This window comes from Macaca fascicularis, chromosome 2, assembly GCF_037993035.2.
Source record: "Macaca fascicularis isolate 582-1 chromosome 2, T2T-MFA8v1.1".
Lineage (NCBI taxonomy): Eukaryota > Metazoa > Chordata > Mammalia > Primates > Cercopithecidae > Macaca > Macaca fascicularis.
In genome coordinates, this window is record NC_088376.1 from 101002271 (window position 1) to 101021645 (window position 19375).

The window sequence follows — 19375 nt, forward strand, 5'->3', positions numbered from 1 at the left end:
AACACATGGACACAGGGAGGGGAACAACACACACTGGGGCCTGTTGTGGGGTGGGGGGCAAGGGGAGTGGGAGGATTAGGACAAATACCTAATGCATGTGGGGCTTAAAACCTAGATAATGGGTTGATGGAGCAGCAAACCACCATGGCACACATACAGCTATGTAGCAAACCTGCATGTTCTGTGCATGTATCCCAGAACTTACAATAAAATAAAATGAAATAAAATAGAACTCCTACAACTCAATAATAAAAAATTAAATGACCTAATTAAAAAATGACCAAAGGATTTGAGTAGATATTTCTCCAAAGATGAAATATAAATGGCCAATGAGCTATGAAAAGATGCTCAACATCACTTATCATTAGAAAAATGCAAATCAAAACCACAAAGAGATGACCTCACACCCATTAGGACGGCAACTATTTTTTAAAAAAACCTAAAATAACAAATGTTGATGAAGATGTGGAGAAATTGGAACACTTGTGCACTGTTGATGAGATTGTAAAATGGTGCAATCCCTATGGAAAACAGTATGAAGACTCCTCAAAAATTAACAATAGACCTGCCATATGATCCAACAAAGCCACTTCTAGGTATATGTATAAAAGAATTGAAAGCAGGTTCTCAAGGACATATTTGCCTACCCATGTTCATAGCAGCACTATTCACAACAGCCAAGAGGTGGAAGCAACCCAAATGCCATTTGCCAGATAAGTAGACAATCTCTAAAAAAAAATAGTTTATATCTTTTTTTATATTCCTACGCTGTCAAAAATACTGGGTCTGTACACACACACGCACACACACACACAAACACACACACACGTTTGGGACTGAAACAAGTAATTCAGTCAAACAACCTGTCAGTTCAGAGTAAAATGTGGTATTTACATGTGATGGAATATTAATCAGCTTTAAAAAGGAAGAAAATTTTGTCACATTCTACAACATGTATAAACCTTGAAGTCATTATGCAAGGTGAAACAATTCAGTCATAAAAAGACAAATACTGTGTGATCCACTTTTATGAGGCAGGGGCTGAGGGGAAGACTGAAATGGGGAGTTGGTATTTCATGGATATAGAGTTTCGGTTTTGCAAGATGAAAAGTGTTCTGGAGATGAATAATGATAATGTTGTGTAACACTGTGAGTATACTTAATTCCACTGAACTTAAAATAGTTAAGATGGTATCTTTTATGTGATATGTACTTTATCACAATTTTAATAAAAACTGGCCCTTCCTTTTTCTTCCCTGAATCTTCCATCATATGCTATCCTTGCTATGGTTTGAATGTTCCCTCCAAAAGTCATGTTGAAATTTAACTGGCATTATCATGGTATTAAGAGGGGGGACCCTTAGGAGGTAATTAAGCCATGAAGATACTGCCTTTGTGAGGTATTAATGCCAATATCTCAGGAATGTTTTCCTGATAAAAGGTGAGTTCAGGCCTCTTTGCCCTTGCTCTCTCATGTGCACATTTTTGCCCTTCTGCCTTCTGCCATGGGATGATGCAGCAAGAAGACCCTCACCAGATGCAGACCCTTTGATCTTGGACTTCCCAGCCTCCAGAACTGTAAGAAATACATCTGTATTCTTTACAAATTATCCAGTCTGTGGTATTCTGTTATCACAACATAAAATTGGCTAAGACAATTCTCTAATTTATTTACCTTTTTCTCTTCTGCCTCAAAAAAAAAAAAAAATCTTGTATCTTTTGTTATAATCCCAAGCTGCAAAAATACTGGGTCTGCAAGCGCAAACACATAGACACGCTCACTTGGGACAGAAACAAGCAATTCAGTTAAACAACTTGACCGTTAAAAGTAGAAGAAGTGGACCTTTTCTGGTAAACTATCCAGCCATAGTAGCCCTGAAAACTAAAGAACAAAGGCCTTGAGGACTTGAAAAACCTCAAAGTAGCCAAGTCCAAGAGCAGAAATGGTCATGAGGCTGCTACAGGCAAGAGCTCCTCCTTGCTTCAGGCTTTTTCCGAGCTGCTCACCTTTTGTGTGACAAATGAGCATATCAGATTAAATAATGTCTGTCCTAAACTATGTGTGTGTGAATGTAGGGTTGCAGGAGGCTGTTAAAAATGTCCTCATGTAAACAGGCATTAAAAGAGTTTAAAAAGGCAATATATTTTAATATCAACTTTAAATTATAAAGTTATAGGTGCTTTTATAAAAATCTGTAATTGCATATTTGTGGGATTTTTCAAGTCTTCATACAGATCTCAAGCAAATGAGACAGCAGACCATCGCTGCTATTTCGGCCTGACATTCTAGCCTCCCACCTCTTACTTCCATCATTCTCTCTTTTCCAGAGGAAGCCTGACCAATGATGGGACAGGCAGATCAAAATGACATCTGATACGGAATAAAGCCATGCCCACCAGGAGGAAATTACATGCCTCTTTGTATGAAGACATTTTTAACAGCCTCCTTCCACCCCACATTCATGTATCCACTGTTCAGAACTGCCAGGGGAGAGCAGCAGCTTCCCCCACCCTTGCTTCCTTCCTCTCTGCTTCTCTATGGCCTAAAAAGGGGTTTTCCTCCCTGCCTTATGGGTATTTTAATAGTGAAAATGGCCTCAGAGCAAATTACCTTCCCCAATAGAGAAAGAAGTCTCCTTGCATCTCACCACAAAGGCTAGGCAGGGCAAACTGCTGCTGTGGAAACAATGCACTCTCCTGATCTGTCTCCTCCATAGGTCCTACCCTCCTGATCACAAAGGCTTCTAGGGAAGCTGCAGTAAGTAACGAGTAGCAGCACCTGCACTCAAGTTAGCACCTCATGCAACAGCCAAATCTCCAAAGGGGAGACCACATTTCCCAGGGACACTGCCAGGATGGCATCTATTCCTGGTGCTACCTGTGCCCTCCTCAAGGCATAGACCCTCCGCTGGCCAGACTTAACCAGGTTCCAGGTTCCACCCAGCAACAGAGACAGATGGTCCCTACAAAGACACCACCTAGGAGAGAGAAGAGTTCTCCAGAGACAAATAGACCAAATCAGAACTTAAAGTCAAAGAAAGGGCAGTTTTCAAAGTCTGACCTCTAACCAGTGTCCCAGAAACCACTAGAGCCAAGTAAATGAGAATAGATGTGAATATGATTTAGAGAACAATTCCAGGAAAAAAAGTAGGGTGGAAGTGACTGGAGACTGCCTTCCCAAATTCCCGTTTAAAATCTGTGAAAACATGTGAAAATAAAAACATGTTCTAAAGAAGCATGACGAGAATGAGCATCACCCAGATTCTGGGAGGAAAGCCTCTCAGGGTCATTAGTCCATCTTTCCCTGGAGCATCCAACCTTGCTCACGTAGCCCCTTTCCTGATGATGTTGTATTCCCTAATAAGTGCCTGCAAGGTCTGGAAGTCCCCAGTCCTACTCCCCACCAGAGGCACAAACAGCTGCTAGTCAGCTTTCACCGTCATACCTCTAGCAGGAGTGATTTTTTGCCTGTGTGCCCAAGTCCCTCAAGCCTTAGAAACAGTAAGTCATTGCTCCAGTCATTTTAGAAATATTAGCTAAGCCATTCCATTCACAAGAAGCTTCTTATATTTGCCTGAACCTGAGTGAGTCTCTTTGAATTACTAGAGGATCTGAAAGGAAATGTACAGCTCAAGCGTAACTAATGTGGGAGATGTAGTACAATACTTGCAACTTGCCAAGTCAGATACCACAAATGTTACTACAAACATCCTTAAAGAAGAATCTACAAGAAACTGAACCAAACATTAACTAATGTGAGAGATGTAGTACAATACTTGCAACTTGCCAAGTCAGATACCACAAATGTTACTACAAACATCCTTAAAGAAGAATCTGCAAGAAACTGAACCAAAGAGGAAGAGAAAATAAGAATACAAAAGACATTTAGAAGATATTAAAAATTGAAATGCCACATATTAAAACCTATAAGACAGAGACAAACCTGTACCCCAAGCATTGTCCCTATAAACATTTTTATTATTTACAACAAGAAGGAAAATACATGTACTAAACATTCAAATTCATATTTTAGAATACGTTATGTCCTATTGAATGTATAAGGAAGAAAATAAAAGAAGGTAGAGGGAAAAATATTATACACACACACACACACACACACACACACATATATATATATATTTTTTGAGATGGAGTTTCACTCTTGTTGCCCAGGCTGGAGCTCAATGGCACAAATTCAGCTCTCCGCAACCTCTGCCTCCCGGGTTCAAGTGATTCTCCTGCCTCAGCCTCCCGAGTAGCTGGGATTACAGGCATGTGCCACCACGGCCGGCTAGTTTTGTATTTTTAGTAGAGATAGGGTTTCTCCATGTTGGTCAGGCTGGTCTCGAACTCCCAACCTCAGGTTATCTGCCTGCCTCGGCCTCCCAAAGCGCTGGGATTATAGATGGTGAGCCACGGTGCCCGGCCAAAAATATTATATTTTAAAATAGAATTTAAGGCCAGGTGCCGTGGCTCACACCTGTAATCGCAGCACTTTGGGAGGCTGAGGCAGGCGGATCACCTGAGTCCTGGAGTTCAAGACCTGGGCAACATGGCAAAACCCCGTCTCTACTAAAAATACAAAAATTAGCCAGACATGGCAGTGCATGTCTGTAATCCCAGCTACTCCGGAGGCTGAGTCAGGAGAATTGCTTGAACCCGGGAGGAGAAGGTTGCGGTGAGCCGAGATCGCACCATTGCACTCCAGCCTGGGTGACAAGAGCAAAACTCCATCTCAAAACAAACAAACAAAAAAAATTTCAATACATGGGAAAGATGGGGAGCCATACGAGTCATCAAGAGAGTAAACAAATGCTGACAACAAATTTTATCAAAGATAACACAAAATTGTATATATATATAAAATATAATACTGATGTACATACATATATATACATATAGTTTTATATAACAAGGCAACTAGTTACAAGGTATAATGAAAGAAAAGACCACATTCATAATGGCAACAAAAAACAGTAAAATTCACAAATTTAGCAAGAATTGTGGAAGATCTGTATGAAGAAAGTTTTAAAGCAATTAGAGGAACACAAAAGAAGATTTTAACAAATGAAAAATATGTCATGTTCTCAATGAATTCCAACCTCATAAAGATGTCAATTTCCTCCAGGTTCATTTATAAATCCTTTCATCATGTCAGTAAAACCAGCCAAGTTGACTATAAAATTTACATGAAAAAATAAACCAACAAGAACCATAAAAATTCTCAAAAGGAACCTCTAGCACTCCTGAACATTACAATATTAGACAATCTTGATAGTTAAAAAGTGCGGTTCTGGCATATGAAAATGAAGACCAATGGAAGAGAAAAGAAAGTCCAGAAATAGATCTGAATACCTAAGTAACATTTCACATTAGAGGATAGGATGTGGACTATTTAACAAATGGTGTTGGGACAAATGGATAGACATCTGGGATGGAAATATGAAGTCAGATCTATTTATGACACTCTACCCTTGAATGAATTCCAAATTATTCAAGGATTTAAATTTTTAAAAAAGGAAACTATAAAAGCACTATAAGAAAATATGAGAGAATCCTTTTATAACTTAAGGCTAGAGAAAGTATTTCTAACTATAAATCAAAATCCACAGGCATAGAGGAAAGTTTGTTAAATTTAATACAGGAAAAGAAAAAAATAATAAGCAAAATTAAGAGACCATTAATGCCTGCTTCAATTGTGATGAAGACATGAAGTGGTTGGGCAAACCCTCCCACAGATAACGAGTATTAAACTGGAAATATATATATATATAAGGACAACTATTTGAAGGACCTGCAAGATGAACAAAAGGAGGCAGAAACTGGGGCAGATGTTCCTCTTAAAAGAAGGTACCTGCAATGCATAAGAATTATAAAAATGTTTAACGTTTTGGTCTGAGAGTGTTTTCCAACTTCCCCACTCCCACCCCAACACTAGCAAACAGCTGCAGTCTTGAAGATTTAAGGTGGCTGAGGGTGGAGTTCAGAGCTGGCAGAGCAGCTGGAAATTTAGGGAGTAAATCCTGGAAGCAAGCAAGAGAGAGCTAAGCAACAGGGGCAGAAAACATGGAAAGGACATACTTAAAGTGCTAGAAAAACAAATTGTCAAGCACTAAATCTATATACAATGAAACTCTACTTCAAAAATGAGTATGAAATAAGGACATTTTCAGATCAATATAAACTGAGAATGTGTTGCCAACAGAACTGAACCACAAGAAATATTAAAGGAAGTTGTTCAGGCTAAAAAGAAATAATACCAAAAGATAACTTGGATCTACAGGAAAAAAAAAAAATGTCTTTAAAAGGCATGTGCCCATTTAAAGCAAAAATGATAAACCGTATTGTTGGGTTTATTGTGTACATTAATATAAATATATGACAAAAAACAAACAGGACTGAACTGTGGCATGGTTTCTGTTTTACTTGAAGGAATTCAACATTAACTCTATTTTGCCCATTTAAAAATGCCTAATTTAATCTCTGAAGAAACCACTAAAAAATGCAAGTAAGTAAAGCTAAAAGGCCAATAGAGGATTAAAATGAAATACTAAATATACTTGATTAACACAAAAGGAAACAGGAATGGGGAAATAATGGAGTAGCAAAGGAATAACAACAATGACAAAAAAAAAGATGAGATAAATAGAAAACCAATAGAAAAATAGCAGAGCAAAATTCAATTATATAACTATATTAAATGTAAATGAACTTTAGTCCATCAAGAGTCTGCAACTGGATTGATAGACTGCATAAAAAGCAAAAACCAACTATATGTTGTTTACAAGATATATGCTACAAATACAAAGACACAAAAAGGTTGAGAGTAAAAGGATGGAAAAAGATATACCATGCAAACAAAGAGCATAAGAAAGCTGGAGTAGCTATATTAATATTAGACAAAATAAATATTTAAATGAGTATTATTAGAGACAAAAAAGACATTCCATAATAATAAAAGAATGAATACATCCAGAGGATAATAATAATCATAAATATGTATGTACCTGATAATAGTGCTTCAAAATACACAAAGCCAAATTTGACAAAAAGAGAGAAAGAATAGACAAATCCACAATAATAGATAGAGATTTCAAGCCTCTCTTTCAGTAATTCACAAAAATGCTAGGTAAAACTCAGTACAGGTACAAAAGATCTAAATGACACTATCAACCACCTTAACTTAACTGACGTTTTAAGGAGTATTTAAGAATGTGGCAGAATCCACATTCTTTCCAAGTGCATGTGAAACATTTCCCAAGACAGACTATAAAAGATGTTTCTCTTTATTTCAAAAGATTGAAATTTTACAGAGTATATTCTCTGACCATAACTGAACTGAAGTTAGATAATAATCAGACAACCAGAAAATAACTAGAAAAGCATAAAATATTTGGAAATATTAAAAAACACACTTCTAAATGACATACGGGACAAAGAATAAATCATGAGAAAATGTAGGGAATATTTTGAACCAAAAGGTAATGAAAACACAGTGTATTGACATCTGTGGAATGCAGCTAAAGCAGTTCTTGGACAGAAATGTATAGCTTTATACAATTGTATAAGAAGAAAAATCTAAAACCAACTATTTAAACTTCCAACTTAAGAAGCTAGAAATAGAACAGCAAATTAAAATCAAAGCAAATTGAGTGAAAAAATTAATAAAGACTTTGAGACTTTCATATATTGCTGGTATGAATGTAAAATTATGCTGTCAATTTGAAAAAGGTTTAGCAGTTTCTTAGAAAGTTACATATATACTTACCACAGGGCCCAGCAATTACACACCTAGGTATTTATCCCAGAGAAACGCAAAAATATATCCACAAAAGATTTTTATACAGAAATGTTCGCAGCAACTTTATTCATAATAGCCCTAAACTGACAACAGCACAAATGTGCAGCAATAGATAAATGGGAAAACAAAATGTGGTATACCCATTCAATGGAATCCAACTCAGCAACAAAAACAAGAAAAAATGTAGAAATATACACAACAACATGGATGCATCTCAAAGCATTATGCTAAATGAAAGAAACCAGATACAAAAATATAGTATCATACATACCATATGAAAAGTATGTGAAATTCTTTAAAAAGGCAAAACAAGTCTCGAATGACAGAAATGAGATCAATGTTTGCCTGGGGTTGGGAGTGGGGGTTGGGGATAAACTGCAAAGAGGCATGAGACATTTTGGGGGGTAATTGAAATGTTCTATATATTGATTGCAGTGGTTTATATTGCATAATTAAATAGGAGTTAGAAAAAATGGTCTCATTTATTCAATTTGCATTCAATATGTTCCTGAAAGATTAAAGCAGCAAATATGTTAAACTAGAAAAACTGGAATTTTGATAAGAAAGTATTTATACAAATATAGAACTTCTAAGTTAAAAAACTAATTTACATGTCTGAAAAGCCAATACAAATGATAAAAAAATTAACATTTCAGTTATACAGAGAACTCATTCAAACTGATTAGAAAATAAAAATGATACAGAAACAAAGATGGAAACACAATTCAGAAACGAAAACATCAAAAGAGTCTAAATCAAATATTTCATATTGTCATTCACATATGGGAACTGAAAAAGTGGATCACATGGAGGTAGAGAGTGGAATGGTGGTTACCAGAGATGGGGAAAGATTGGGCAAGAGGTGGGTAATGAAAAGAAGTTGATTAATGAGTACAAAAAACAGATAAAAGGAATAAATTCTAGTACTCAATAGGACAGTGGGGTGACTATTTAGTTAACAATAATTTATTGCATATATCAAAATAGCTAGAACAGAAGATTTGAAATGTTTCCAATACAAGGAAATAATTAATGTCCAATTGGGATTGATATCCCAATTACCCTGTGAGCGATCATTACACAATGTATGCACGTATCAAAATATCACATGTACCCTATAAATGTGTACAATTATTATGTGTCAATTAAAATTTTCTTAAGTCTAACTCATCTGGAAATTAAAGAAATGCAAATATTTTAACTCCATAAATTAGAGAGGAAAAAATTTAATGCTAGCAAGAATGTGATATATAATTGGTTATTAAAATACACTGCTGATGGCAGAGAAAATTGATACAAACTTTTTGGAAAATATTTTGTCTATATATATTATTAAAAGCATTAAAATGTACCTTTTTATCTAGAAAATCCATTTCTAAGAGAATATCTCAAGAAAATAATAATTTAAGAATAGGGCTGGGTGCAGTGGCTCACATCTGTAATCCCAACACTTTGCAAGGTTGAGGTGAGCAGATCACCTGAGGTAGGAGTTTGAGGCCAGCCTGGCCAATATGGTGAAATCCTGTCTCTACTAAAAATACAAAAGAATTAGCTGGGTGTGGAGGCAGGCGCCTGTAATCCCAGCTACTTGGGAGGGTGAGGTCGGAGAATCGCTTGAACCTGGGAGGCAGATGTTGCAGTGAGCTGAGATAGCACCATTGCACTCCAGCCTGGGCAACAACAGCGAAACCCTGTCTCAAAAAATTTAAAAAAAAATTAAAATTAAAAAAGAATAGCTTTATTTTTGGCAGAGTGAATTGGCATAAAAATTTTTTACAAACAAAAACAAAGAATAAATAAATACATAAATGTAGCTTTATGCAAAAAAAAAATTTTTTTTTTATTTCAACAGCAACTCACTGTATTGAATTATCTTGAAAGTCGCTATTTATTGATCCTGATAAGAGTGCTGAGCTACAATTCATCTTTAGGACCTGCTATTCTTTTTTTTTTTTTTAATTATTTTTTATTATTATACTTTAAGTTCTAGGGTACATGTGCATAACGTGCAGGTTTGTTACATATGTATACTTGTGCCATGTTGCTGTGCTGCACCCATCAACTCGTCAGCACCCATCAACTCGTCATTTACATCAGGTATAACTCCCAAAGCAATCCCTCCCCCCTCCGCCCTCCCCATGATAGGCCCCGGTGTGTGATGTTCCCCTTCAAAAATTTTTATGACAATGTTATAATCTACTAAAATGCTAGAGTGGTTGAGTACATTATGGTTTATTCACCTATGAAATATTATATAACCATCAAAATGGACACCTATAAAACTTATGTAAACACAAAGAAAACCACTTAAAATGTGAACATATGTGTGCTGTTTATTACAAATTGTAAAAAAACAAAGGACAAAAATAAAACTGATTCTGCCAACATGTGTGTTAGAATTATCAGCGACTTTTTCTTTCCCTCCAGTGTAATCATTAACTGTCTTAGGTATAGTTGTTTAAAAACTTAGGATAGGTGAGTGAAGGAAAAATACTTACTCTGCGATGTCAGTATCGTTGCTGTTGCTGTTTTTAGCAGGCCCTCTAGCCATGAACACGCAGTTGATGATAACAGTGCCGATTATGAACATGCTGAACAATGTGGCCAGCATCCATTAAGGCAGATATGTTGTAGGATGGCATGAGCCATTAGGTATTGGGTAAGACTGGGAGTACCCCTGCTGGTCCCCTTTTCTGCAGGTGCATCTATCTTCTGACTGTGAGTATTGACTGAGAACAACTCACAACTGTCCCCTCCTGTGGAGAATTGTCCCCTGCTGAATGGTAGCCTTCTCACTTGGAGAGCTACGCACCCCCTTCCACATGTCTGACTGACACAGGCCCTTGCTTCAAAGTGGGACAATTCTGTGGTGCAATTCATGCTCCAGAGTTCCTCGTGGGATCAGGATGAAGCTGACTCAGCTGAGACCATATCCTTGCTTGGCTCTTTGTTTCTCCCCGTTCTGCTTCCCTTTCTCCTTCTCCAGAAAGCACTCCTCTGTTAAATCACTTAAATAAGAATGCCCACATCAGGCTCTGCTTCTAGGGAACCAAACCCAAATAGTTATTCATTGCCATTCTCCTCAACATTTTACTAAATCTATCAACCCATATCTTTTTCTCATTCCCCTGTCTAAAACTTCCTAGTGTCTCCCCCAACCCTTGCATACATCAGAAATGCTTCATAATTCCTACCTGCCTTTACGCTTTAAGACTGACATTGCAAACCCTAAGTTTTAAGAGCCTGAAAAGGCATATAAATGGGTAAAATGGGCTGGTGTTCAGCCACAAGAGGGGTGCAGAGGTGATGAGACAGAGCTTACATGCCCCCTCCAAAGAGGCAGCAATTTCTTACTCTACCGATTTTTGCCAGGTATTAACAGAAATGTGAACCTACCCTTGCCAGTTTCCATCTTTCAAGAAAAGCTGGAAATCTGGAGTATTCACATTACAAAGTGTTTTATAAAGTTTTAAGTACTGTGTAGGTCCAACACAACACATTATCAACTCAATATGGTGCACAGGTTGCCAGCTTAGAACTCTTTACGTGTCAGCTTAGATGTGCCTTCCTCTAAGAAGCCATCCTTGATGCCTCTAAAGCAGAGCAGTGCCCCTCCCTGCTACACCCCTCCCAAGGTGTCCAATGGAGTCCCACTGAAGAACACTGAACTTTCACACTACCAATCTCACTAAAGAAATTGCCTGCCTTTTAGTCCATGCCCTTCTGAGGTCATAGCACCCCAGAGAAGGAGATGACGTCTTGCTCACATCCAGCACAGTCCCTGCCTGAGCAGTAGGCATTCAGCCAGTATTTGTAGAAAGAATTAGTTATTTGCTTCCATTCAATAACATGAACATCGTGGGGCACGTGTGCTTTTCAAATAATCTGGACTTAGTAAAAGGTGCAATGAAAGGATATGAATGGACTGAGACTCTAATGGCTAAACTTCTGATTGAATTGAAAGGCCCAAAAATGAACAAGGCACGCTTGGCACTGAAGCGGTAGATTGTCCTCTTTTTGTTTAACACCATAAATGTCTGCAAAACAAAACAAAACAAGAAAACACACACATACACAACAGGAATTAAACGCAGTGACAAAGCAATATTTATCATGAATTCATTCAGAGAAAATTATAATGTAACTGTTGGGTTGTGGAATATTTATCCAATGGGATACTCCAGAGGAATCAGAGATGGAAAACGTGAAAATACCAAAATTAGGAGTATAGAGTAATAACTGGGGAAAACAAAATCCTTAATATTGTACTCCATGGTATGTATCAATGGGGAAAGGGACTAGGAGAGAACTTGAAGAGACAGAAATTGAGCTTGGACATTTAGATTCAGCAGATTATTTTAAATTATTTTGATTATTAATGAAAACTTTGTAAAGAATCTTAGAATAGTAAGTGACCTAAAGGGTGCATGTTTGCTACCTCAGGTCTGAGAAGCACTGTGTGAAATAAGCAGTCAATTCTAACCTTGATGATCTTCAAGAAAAAAGTCACCAAGTTTCCTGGATTTGCTCTTTCTTTACCTCTATGGACATAGGGGCAAATCTGCCCATGGTCCTTAACCAGCAGGAGAGGTGGGCATTGCCCCTACAGAAGGCATTTGGAAATGTGTGTGGGTATTTTTGGTTGTCTGCTGTAATGACTGTGGGCTCTACTGGCCTTTATTGGGAAGACTCAGGGATGCCAAACAGGACAGAGTTGCCAGTGGTACACTATGCCCCCCCAAGGTGTCCAATGGAGTCCCACTGAAGAACACTGAACCTCTGCCCATTTTCTCCTAGCATGACTCCCTGGGCACTGGGAATGAAGCAGCCCCTGGACAACAACCTGTCACTAACAGGCTTCTAACATCCACCTCCAGACCTCCCTCTTTCCATTTAACTGTTATCTAGCTGTCCCCATATCTGTCCCCATGGCTGTCAGTTACAAAAGCCTTCAGAAAGTAAGTCATTCATTTCTCTCCAACTCGTGACTCCTTTCAGATTTGCAAAAAAGTACTACTTGGCCATGTAATACAGCATGTTCTCAGGCAAGAAAAACAGACCTCGGCACCCAGGCCCAATGTCAGCACTGTGAGTGCTACCTTGGCTCAGGTGCCAGAACGTTAGCCACTGCCAACCATCAACCTTCCTTTAATGAGTTGCTGGGATTGACTGGTCTGATGGTCATCTGGCTGCAGAGAAAACTGTGCTAGGATATTTTTCTTTGCCCCCATAATAATGAAATGAGCCACAGGGTTTTTTTTTTTTAAAATATGAGCCAGGACCCCAAGACCTGCTTTGGAAATTCTGTGCCTTTCCTTTGAACAGACAGACAATTTTAGGGCAGAAACAAACCTCTCTTTGAGGTAAGTTACCCCACATTAATAAGTGGTACAATATGGCTCTCCTGTGCCCTTTGATTTTGACGTTTTATTGATGCCTCTTCTTACTGCTTTAAATATTTTAACTAATGGTGTATTTAACTCTATGTGCCAGGGTTTTAATGATTAAAATGATAGGCACTAGCTCCTCCTGCCTGCTTGCTGACACTTCTCTACTTCTTTCCCCTGTTGCTCTTCAAAATGGGGCTTCTAAAGAGAAGTAGCCTGTGACAATAAAAAGCACCCTTGGGTTTGCATCCTAGCTCCACCACTCACTGGCTGCTTGACCTGGCTTAAGCCGCTTTCCCAGCTGGGCTCTGGTTTCCTCATCTGTGAGGCAGAGTGCTAATCATGATCACACATACCTCACATGACTGCTGAGGGCACTGGTCATGTGAGCTCATGGGTGTGCAGAGCTCTAAACAGATATCATGTCTTCTGATTTAAAGGGAGGCCCCAGGCCGAGAAGTGGTGGTCCTAGAATTACCACTCAGGCTGGAATAGTCCTGTTCTCCCAGGACTGTCAGCTGCACACCAAACTGCTGCCTGACTCATGGGCCTCTTCTCCAGCATTGAGGCAGAAGGAGACCTCTACAGTTAACTCACCTCCAACAGCTACACCTCCAAGAAGACCCTGGAATCTTGGGGCATCAGAAAAAGGAGAAATATTGGAGTGTTTTTGCTCCTTCACTTCTTTCCCCTTGCTTGTCCTTCCTACTTATACTCTGCTTTCCTCTGTACATGTGGTCCTCATTTGGCCTGATGACCCTAAGTCTGTCCCAATTGAAGGACATGCAAATCAGGCAATCTTTCTTTGAAAGATCAGTTTCTTATGGATGCCAGCCAAAGATGCTCTCAGCATCCCATATTTTCTTGGGCTTCCCCAAAGCTCCCAGCCTCCTAGGCCTCTAACCTCAGTATGGCAAGGTGGTGTTTCCAACCTCTGCTGGATCACACTGCGAAGTGATGATGGCAAAATCTTCTGAGACTTTCCTGAAAGGGACAAGTGTGCTCACAGCCTCAGGCTCTAAAACAGTCATGTGGGAGCTAAAAGTTTACATTTCCTCACTCAGGAGCCCCTTCAAGAAACCTTTACTAGACTTTCCCTGCAAGAACTGCATCCAGGCAGATAAAATAGCAAGGCTTTCACATATTTGCATTGAGTTTACACACAATCTGCATGTGCCCACTTGGTTATCATTTTCTTAAGTTTCATTTACTGAGCTCCTACTATGCATCAAGTGTTGGTTTGAACCCTATCAGTCTCATTTAATAGCCTAGAAAGCCTATTATCCAAGAGTTTTTAAGGTACAATCTTGTCACTAAAATGAGCATTTCTGGACCATGATATTAATCCTTTGTATCAGTGTAATGCATTACAGTGATAAAGTGCTTTCCCAGCATGTCTATGCTTTAAGGTAGGAACATCAGGCATTATTTCTGTTACACAGATTTTCAAAGTGAAGATTTGTAAAGTGACTTGCCCAGAGTCATAAAGCCAATCACTTGAAATGGCCTGTACTTAACTTCTGGGACTACTAGTCCAGTCCTCTTTCCAGACTTCATTTTGTGTTTTCTCTGTTTTCCTTTTATCCTTCTGCAGTCCCTCATCCTCATCGTCTCCTCTAATACATGCATTGCAGAGAAAAAATGAGGACTGAAAAGGGTTTTCAGGACTAGCAAGGCAATGCCAGGGGATGACAGCAAAGAAGAGGCACAGCCTGCCTGCTGTAAACTCCAAGAGTGGTGTTTGGAGAACCCATAACACCAGTTATAACTACATGGTTAGAACACCCCCACCTCCTCATGAAGTACCTTATGATTTCTGTAGAATGGGTCTAGGTCTTCCAGGGGCTTTCCTATGAGCTCACGAGGAATGTCGCCATAGAGATTGGGCAACTTCCTGGAGGCCTTTAGGTCAAGCTGAGGCCGAAGATGGGGTACTTCTCCTGTCTTGTCTTTAGACTTATCTTTCTCCTTTTGGATGGCAATCCGCTTCTCAATTGCAGCCAGAGAGTCAGAAGTGAAGGGGCGGAAATTCCGCTCATCTGGAAAGATTACTGGGTAGCATCTGTCATCCATCTTCACCCTCAGGACAGAGATAAGCCACAGATCCTCAGAAAGGCCTCAGGAGGCAGGAATAAAACAGCCTGCCCTAGGACTCCACTCTTAAAGGATGATGTCATAAGGATCTACAAGAGCTGAGCTGAGGTCAGGGGCCTTGCGAGCTGATTGGCTGTGAAGATCAGAAGAGATGACCACCACTGTGGGTATAGCAAAAACTTTTGGCATAGACAAAACCAAAGCAGGGCATCATTCCTGGAGGACCTGGCAAGAGATGGAAAGTTGAGTTCAGGAACAAGTGAGCAGAAGAAGCCCCGTCTCTAAAACTGAAACCCAGACATTAAGCAAGACAATAAGGCTGAGCCGGCTGAACTGCTGAAATGGGACCTACAAGTAGCAGCAAGTGGCCACCATGGCCCAAACAAGAGGAAAAGGAATAGGGGATTGACTGGGCCATAGGTATGGGCTGCAAAAGCAAAGCTGTAAGTGCATGGGTCTTTTCTCACATCCAGTCAGTAAAGTTCTTACAATGTGATAAAACGGGAACAAAAGAGCCATAAACGTAGGCATGAACTGCGACCCCGTGCCAGCCCTCTCACTTCTAGGACTCTGACCCTAAGAAAGTGGAAAGGGTTTGTTAATAGGGTTACTCTACCACAGGATAATCGCTCCTTTGAGGACTTTCTCTACAGCCCTAAGGTTCAAGCTAAACACTGAAAAGAAGCAGTAGTGTTCAGGTTGAATGCCTATATTCCCCATGCCAGGCATCCTCTTTCTTTCTTATTTACTGAATGCTAATCTAGGGCTGACTCTTACACCCACTCCAGGAAATTATAGTAAGAAACCCAACATATCACCAGTTTGTTCGTTCAACAATTATGTGCCCTGTGTCTATGTAGGCATGGTGCCAGGCACTAATGGTGAAGAAACACAGTCCCTAGTCCAACAGTTACACTGTCCTGGAGTAGTAGAAAAGACAAAGACAGGAAATTAAAATAGAACAAATGCTACTACAAGGAGAAGTAGTGGGGTTATGTCTATGCATAGGACAGGTATCTCAACATAGGATAGGCATCTCATCAGGGAATCAGGGATTGTTGTCCAAAGCTTTAATGTCTAAATTGAGACCTGAAGGAGATGTAAGACTTAGGACAAGAGAAAAAGGGGGCATTAGGATGCTGCAGGGAGAGCAAATAGTGTGTACAGGAACCCTCAGCTGAGAAAGAACATGATGTCCAGCAACTGGTTCTGTTTGCCAGGAATGGGGATTTCATGGAGTGGAACGGCTAATAGGGCTTTACTCAGCAGAGGGAGAGAGTGGGCAGGCCTATAATCTTTGATAAAGATCATGGACTTCCCCTGAGGATAATGGGGAATTACTGAAGATTTGGCTTTTCATTACTATTATTATTATTATAGAGGAGAAACGCTATCAGATTTGGTTTTTTTAAAAAAAAAAAAAAAGAAAGAAAGAAAAAGAAAAGCCACTCTATTGGGAATTGCAGGGATATGGATGGAGCTGGAAGGCCCTTAGCAAACTAACTCAGGAACAGAAAACCAAATACCACATGTTCTCACTTATAAGTGGGAGCTAAATGATAGGAACTCATGGACACATAGAGGGGGACAACACACACTGAGGCCTATGGGAAGGTGGAGGGTGGAAGGAAAGGATCAGGAAAAATAAGTAATGGATACTAGGCTTAATATCTGGGTGATGAAATAATCTACCACAAACCTCCATGACACAAGTTTACCTGTGTAACAAACCTGCATGTGTACCCCTGAACTTAAAATACAAGTTAAAAAAAAAAGTCCCTCTAACTGTTGGGGATTGAAAAGGCCTGAGATGGGAGGATAAAGGGGAGGCTAAAATCAGAGAAGTGAGCTTGGAAACTGTTGCAGCAAATCAAACCACAGGGGATGATCCAATGACATGGACGGATTTGAGAGTTAATAAATAGCCTTGACACGTGATTAATGGGAAGAGAGACTTGAGGGATGGTCCTTACCAAGATTCCTGGCTTGGGCAGCTTGGAGGACAGCATGGTCACACACTGAGACAGAAAGTGCAAGAAAAGGAGGGTGCTGCGAGGGAATAAATTTGATTTACAACACATGAAGCTGAAGCTGCCTGAGGCACCTGCAAGTGGAGAGAACTAAAAGGCTCTCAAATATAGGGAAATCACAGTTCACACATGCCAGGCTCTGAAAACAGTGTGAAAGCAAAGAAAAGTAGTCAAAATTTCTCTTGAAACTCCCTCAGGAAGGCAGCATACTAAAGAGGCATTCCAACTCACTACTTAAATGAGTTCAATACAACCAGCTTTTCTTCCAGGGCCAGAACCAGGCACTCTTTCTTCAGGTTAGCCCCAAACAAAGTAGTTGGATTGTGTTTCAGGGCCGTGATAAAAGCAATGTACGACCCGTCAAGTATACTATGATTAATATACTTGAAGGGCAAGTATGATAATTACTTATCATAGTAATCAAGTATGATTAGATCAAGCATGATTAGGGCAAGCAATGATAATACTGTGAGAGCCATATATCAGCTGAAACTGAATGTAGGACTGTAGATTCATCACATTCTATCTCACACTCATCCAGAGTCAAGTTCATTACTGATAGGTCTGGATGATTGAATTTCCCACACTATTTAAATTCCTCCCTCCTCATGAACATGTATAATTGAATTTGTATGAATGAAGTGGGCATATAATGAGACTCTGCTGCATTTGATTCTAGAGCTCAAGAAATAAATTTTATTCAGAGCATAAGTCTTTTGCAGTGAACACCATATGGATGCTAGTCAATCCTATAAAACAGATGCTCTGTGAAAGACCCTGGATGGCAAAACCTGGACCCTATGCTCAGTTACAGCAAGGAGTCCAGTGGCGGGTGCTGCCATTCTAATGTGGCGATTAAAGAAGCAACCGGACACTATCGCCCTGCCATTTTGACCCTGGAAGATATTTTGCCTGGGTTCTTAAGAAAGAGAAACTTGCTAAAAATAAATAACACAAAATAAAACTGATAACCCCTGAAAGTGCACACATTAAAATTTGTTATAGATGATAAAACACACACACACACACACACACACACACACACACACCTGAAGAACCACATCTTAAAAGTAACATTAGCCAGGTGTGGTGGCTCATGCCTGTAATCCTAGCACTTTGGGAGGCCAAGGCGAGTGGATCGCCTGAGGTCAGGAGTTTGAGACCAGCCTGGCCAACATGGTGAAATCCTGTTTCTACTAAAAATACCAAAATTGGCTGGGCACGGTGGCGTGTGCCTGTAATTCTAGCCACTCAGGAGGCTGAGCAAGAGAATCGGTTGAATCCAGGAGGCGGAGGTTGCAGCGAGCCAAGGTCATGCCACTGCACTTTAGCCTGGGTAACCCAGTCAGACTGTGTCTCAAAAAAAAAAAAAAAAAAAAAAGGAAAGAAAAAAAGAAAAAAGTAACATTGAGGCCAGGTGCAATGGCTTACACCTGTAATCCCAACACTGAGATGCCAAGTCAGACAGATTGCTTGAGACCAGGAGTTCGAGACCAGCCTGGCCAACATGGTGAAACCCCATCTCTACTAAAAATGCAAAAATTAGTTGGGTGTGGTGGCGTGTGCCTGTAATCCCACCTACTCCGGAGGCTGAGGCACCAGAATCACTTGAACCAGGAGGTAGGGGTTGCAGTGAACTGAGATCACGCTACTGCCCTTGAGTTTGGGCAAAAAAAGAAAGTAACATTGAAAACTGCAAAAATTGACCCAGGAAAAGGAAAACTGAATAAAAATCATCAACTCAAATTAAGTCTGACAAAATCACATGTAGTATGCAGTAAAATTTCCTTATTTACTAAAAAAAAAAATTAATGGAAGAATCAAGTATTCTTTAATAAGTAAACTCAAGAAAATTAGACTGTGAAAATCAAGGCTGCATCCACAAAATAGATAAAATAGATAAATTAATAGAAAATCATGAGCTGTAATTGGTAATATTTGAAATGACTCAAATCTTTACGGTGAAATTTGTACAGAAATACTTAATTCTGAAAGTTTTCTGTACAGAAAATAGATTGCGTTACTAGAAAATTGATCAAAGAATTAAATTAGGTAGGTGCAAT

At 39.5% G+C, this 19375-nt stretch overlaps 1 protein-coding gene across 1 annotated transcript in view; it reads right to left on the reverse strand.

Moving 5' to 3' along the window:
- The window catches only part of SCN11A (sodium voltage-gated channel alpha subunit 11), a 108415-nt gene extending 92911 nt beyond the window's left edge, over nucleotides 1-15504 (reverse strand). Inside the window, exons 1-3 of the mRNA XM_065540367.1 lie at nucleotides 14995-15504; nucleotides 11720-11838; nucleotides 10300-10401 (exon numbers count right to left, since the gene is read on the reverse strand). Coding sequence (XP_065396439.1) covers nucleotides 10300-10401; nucleotides 11720-11838; nucleotides 14995-15261 — 488 coding nt within the window. The 5' untranslated portion in view covers nucleotides 15262-15504. The remainder of the gene's footprint in view (nucleotides 1-10299; nucleotides 10402-11719; nucleotides 11839-14994) is intronic.
- Between the last annotated feature and the right edge of the window lie 3871 nt (nucleotides 15505-19375).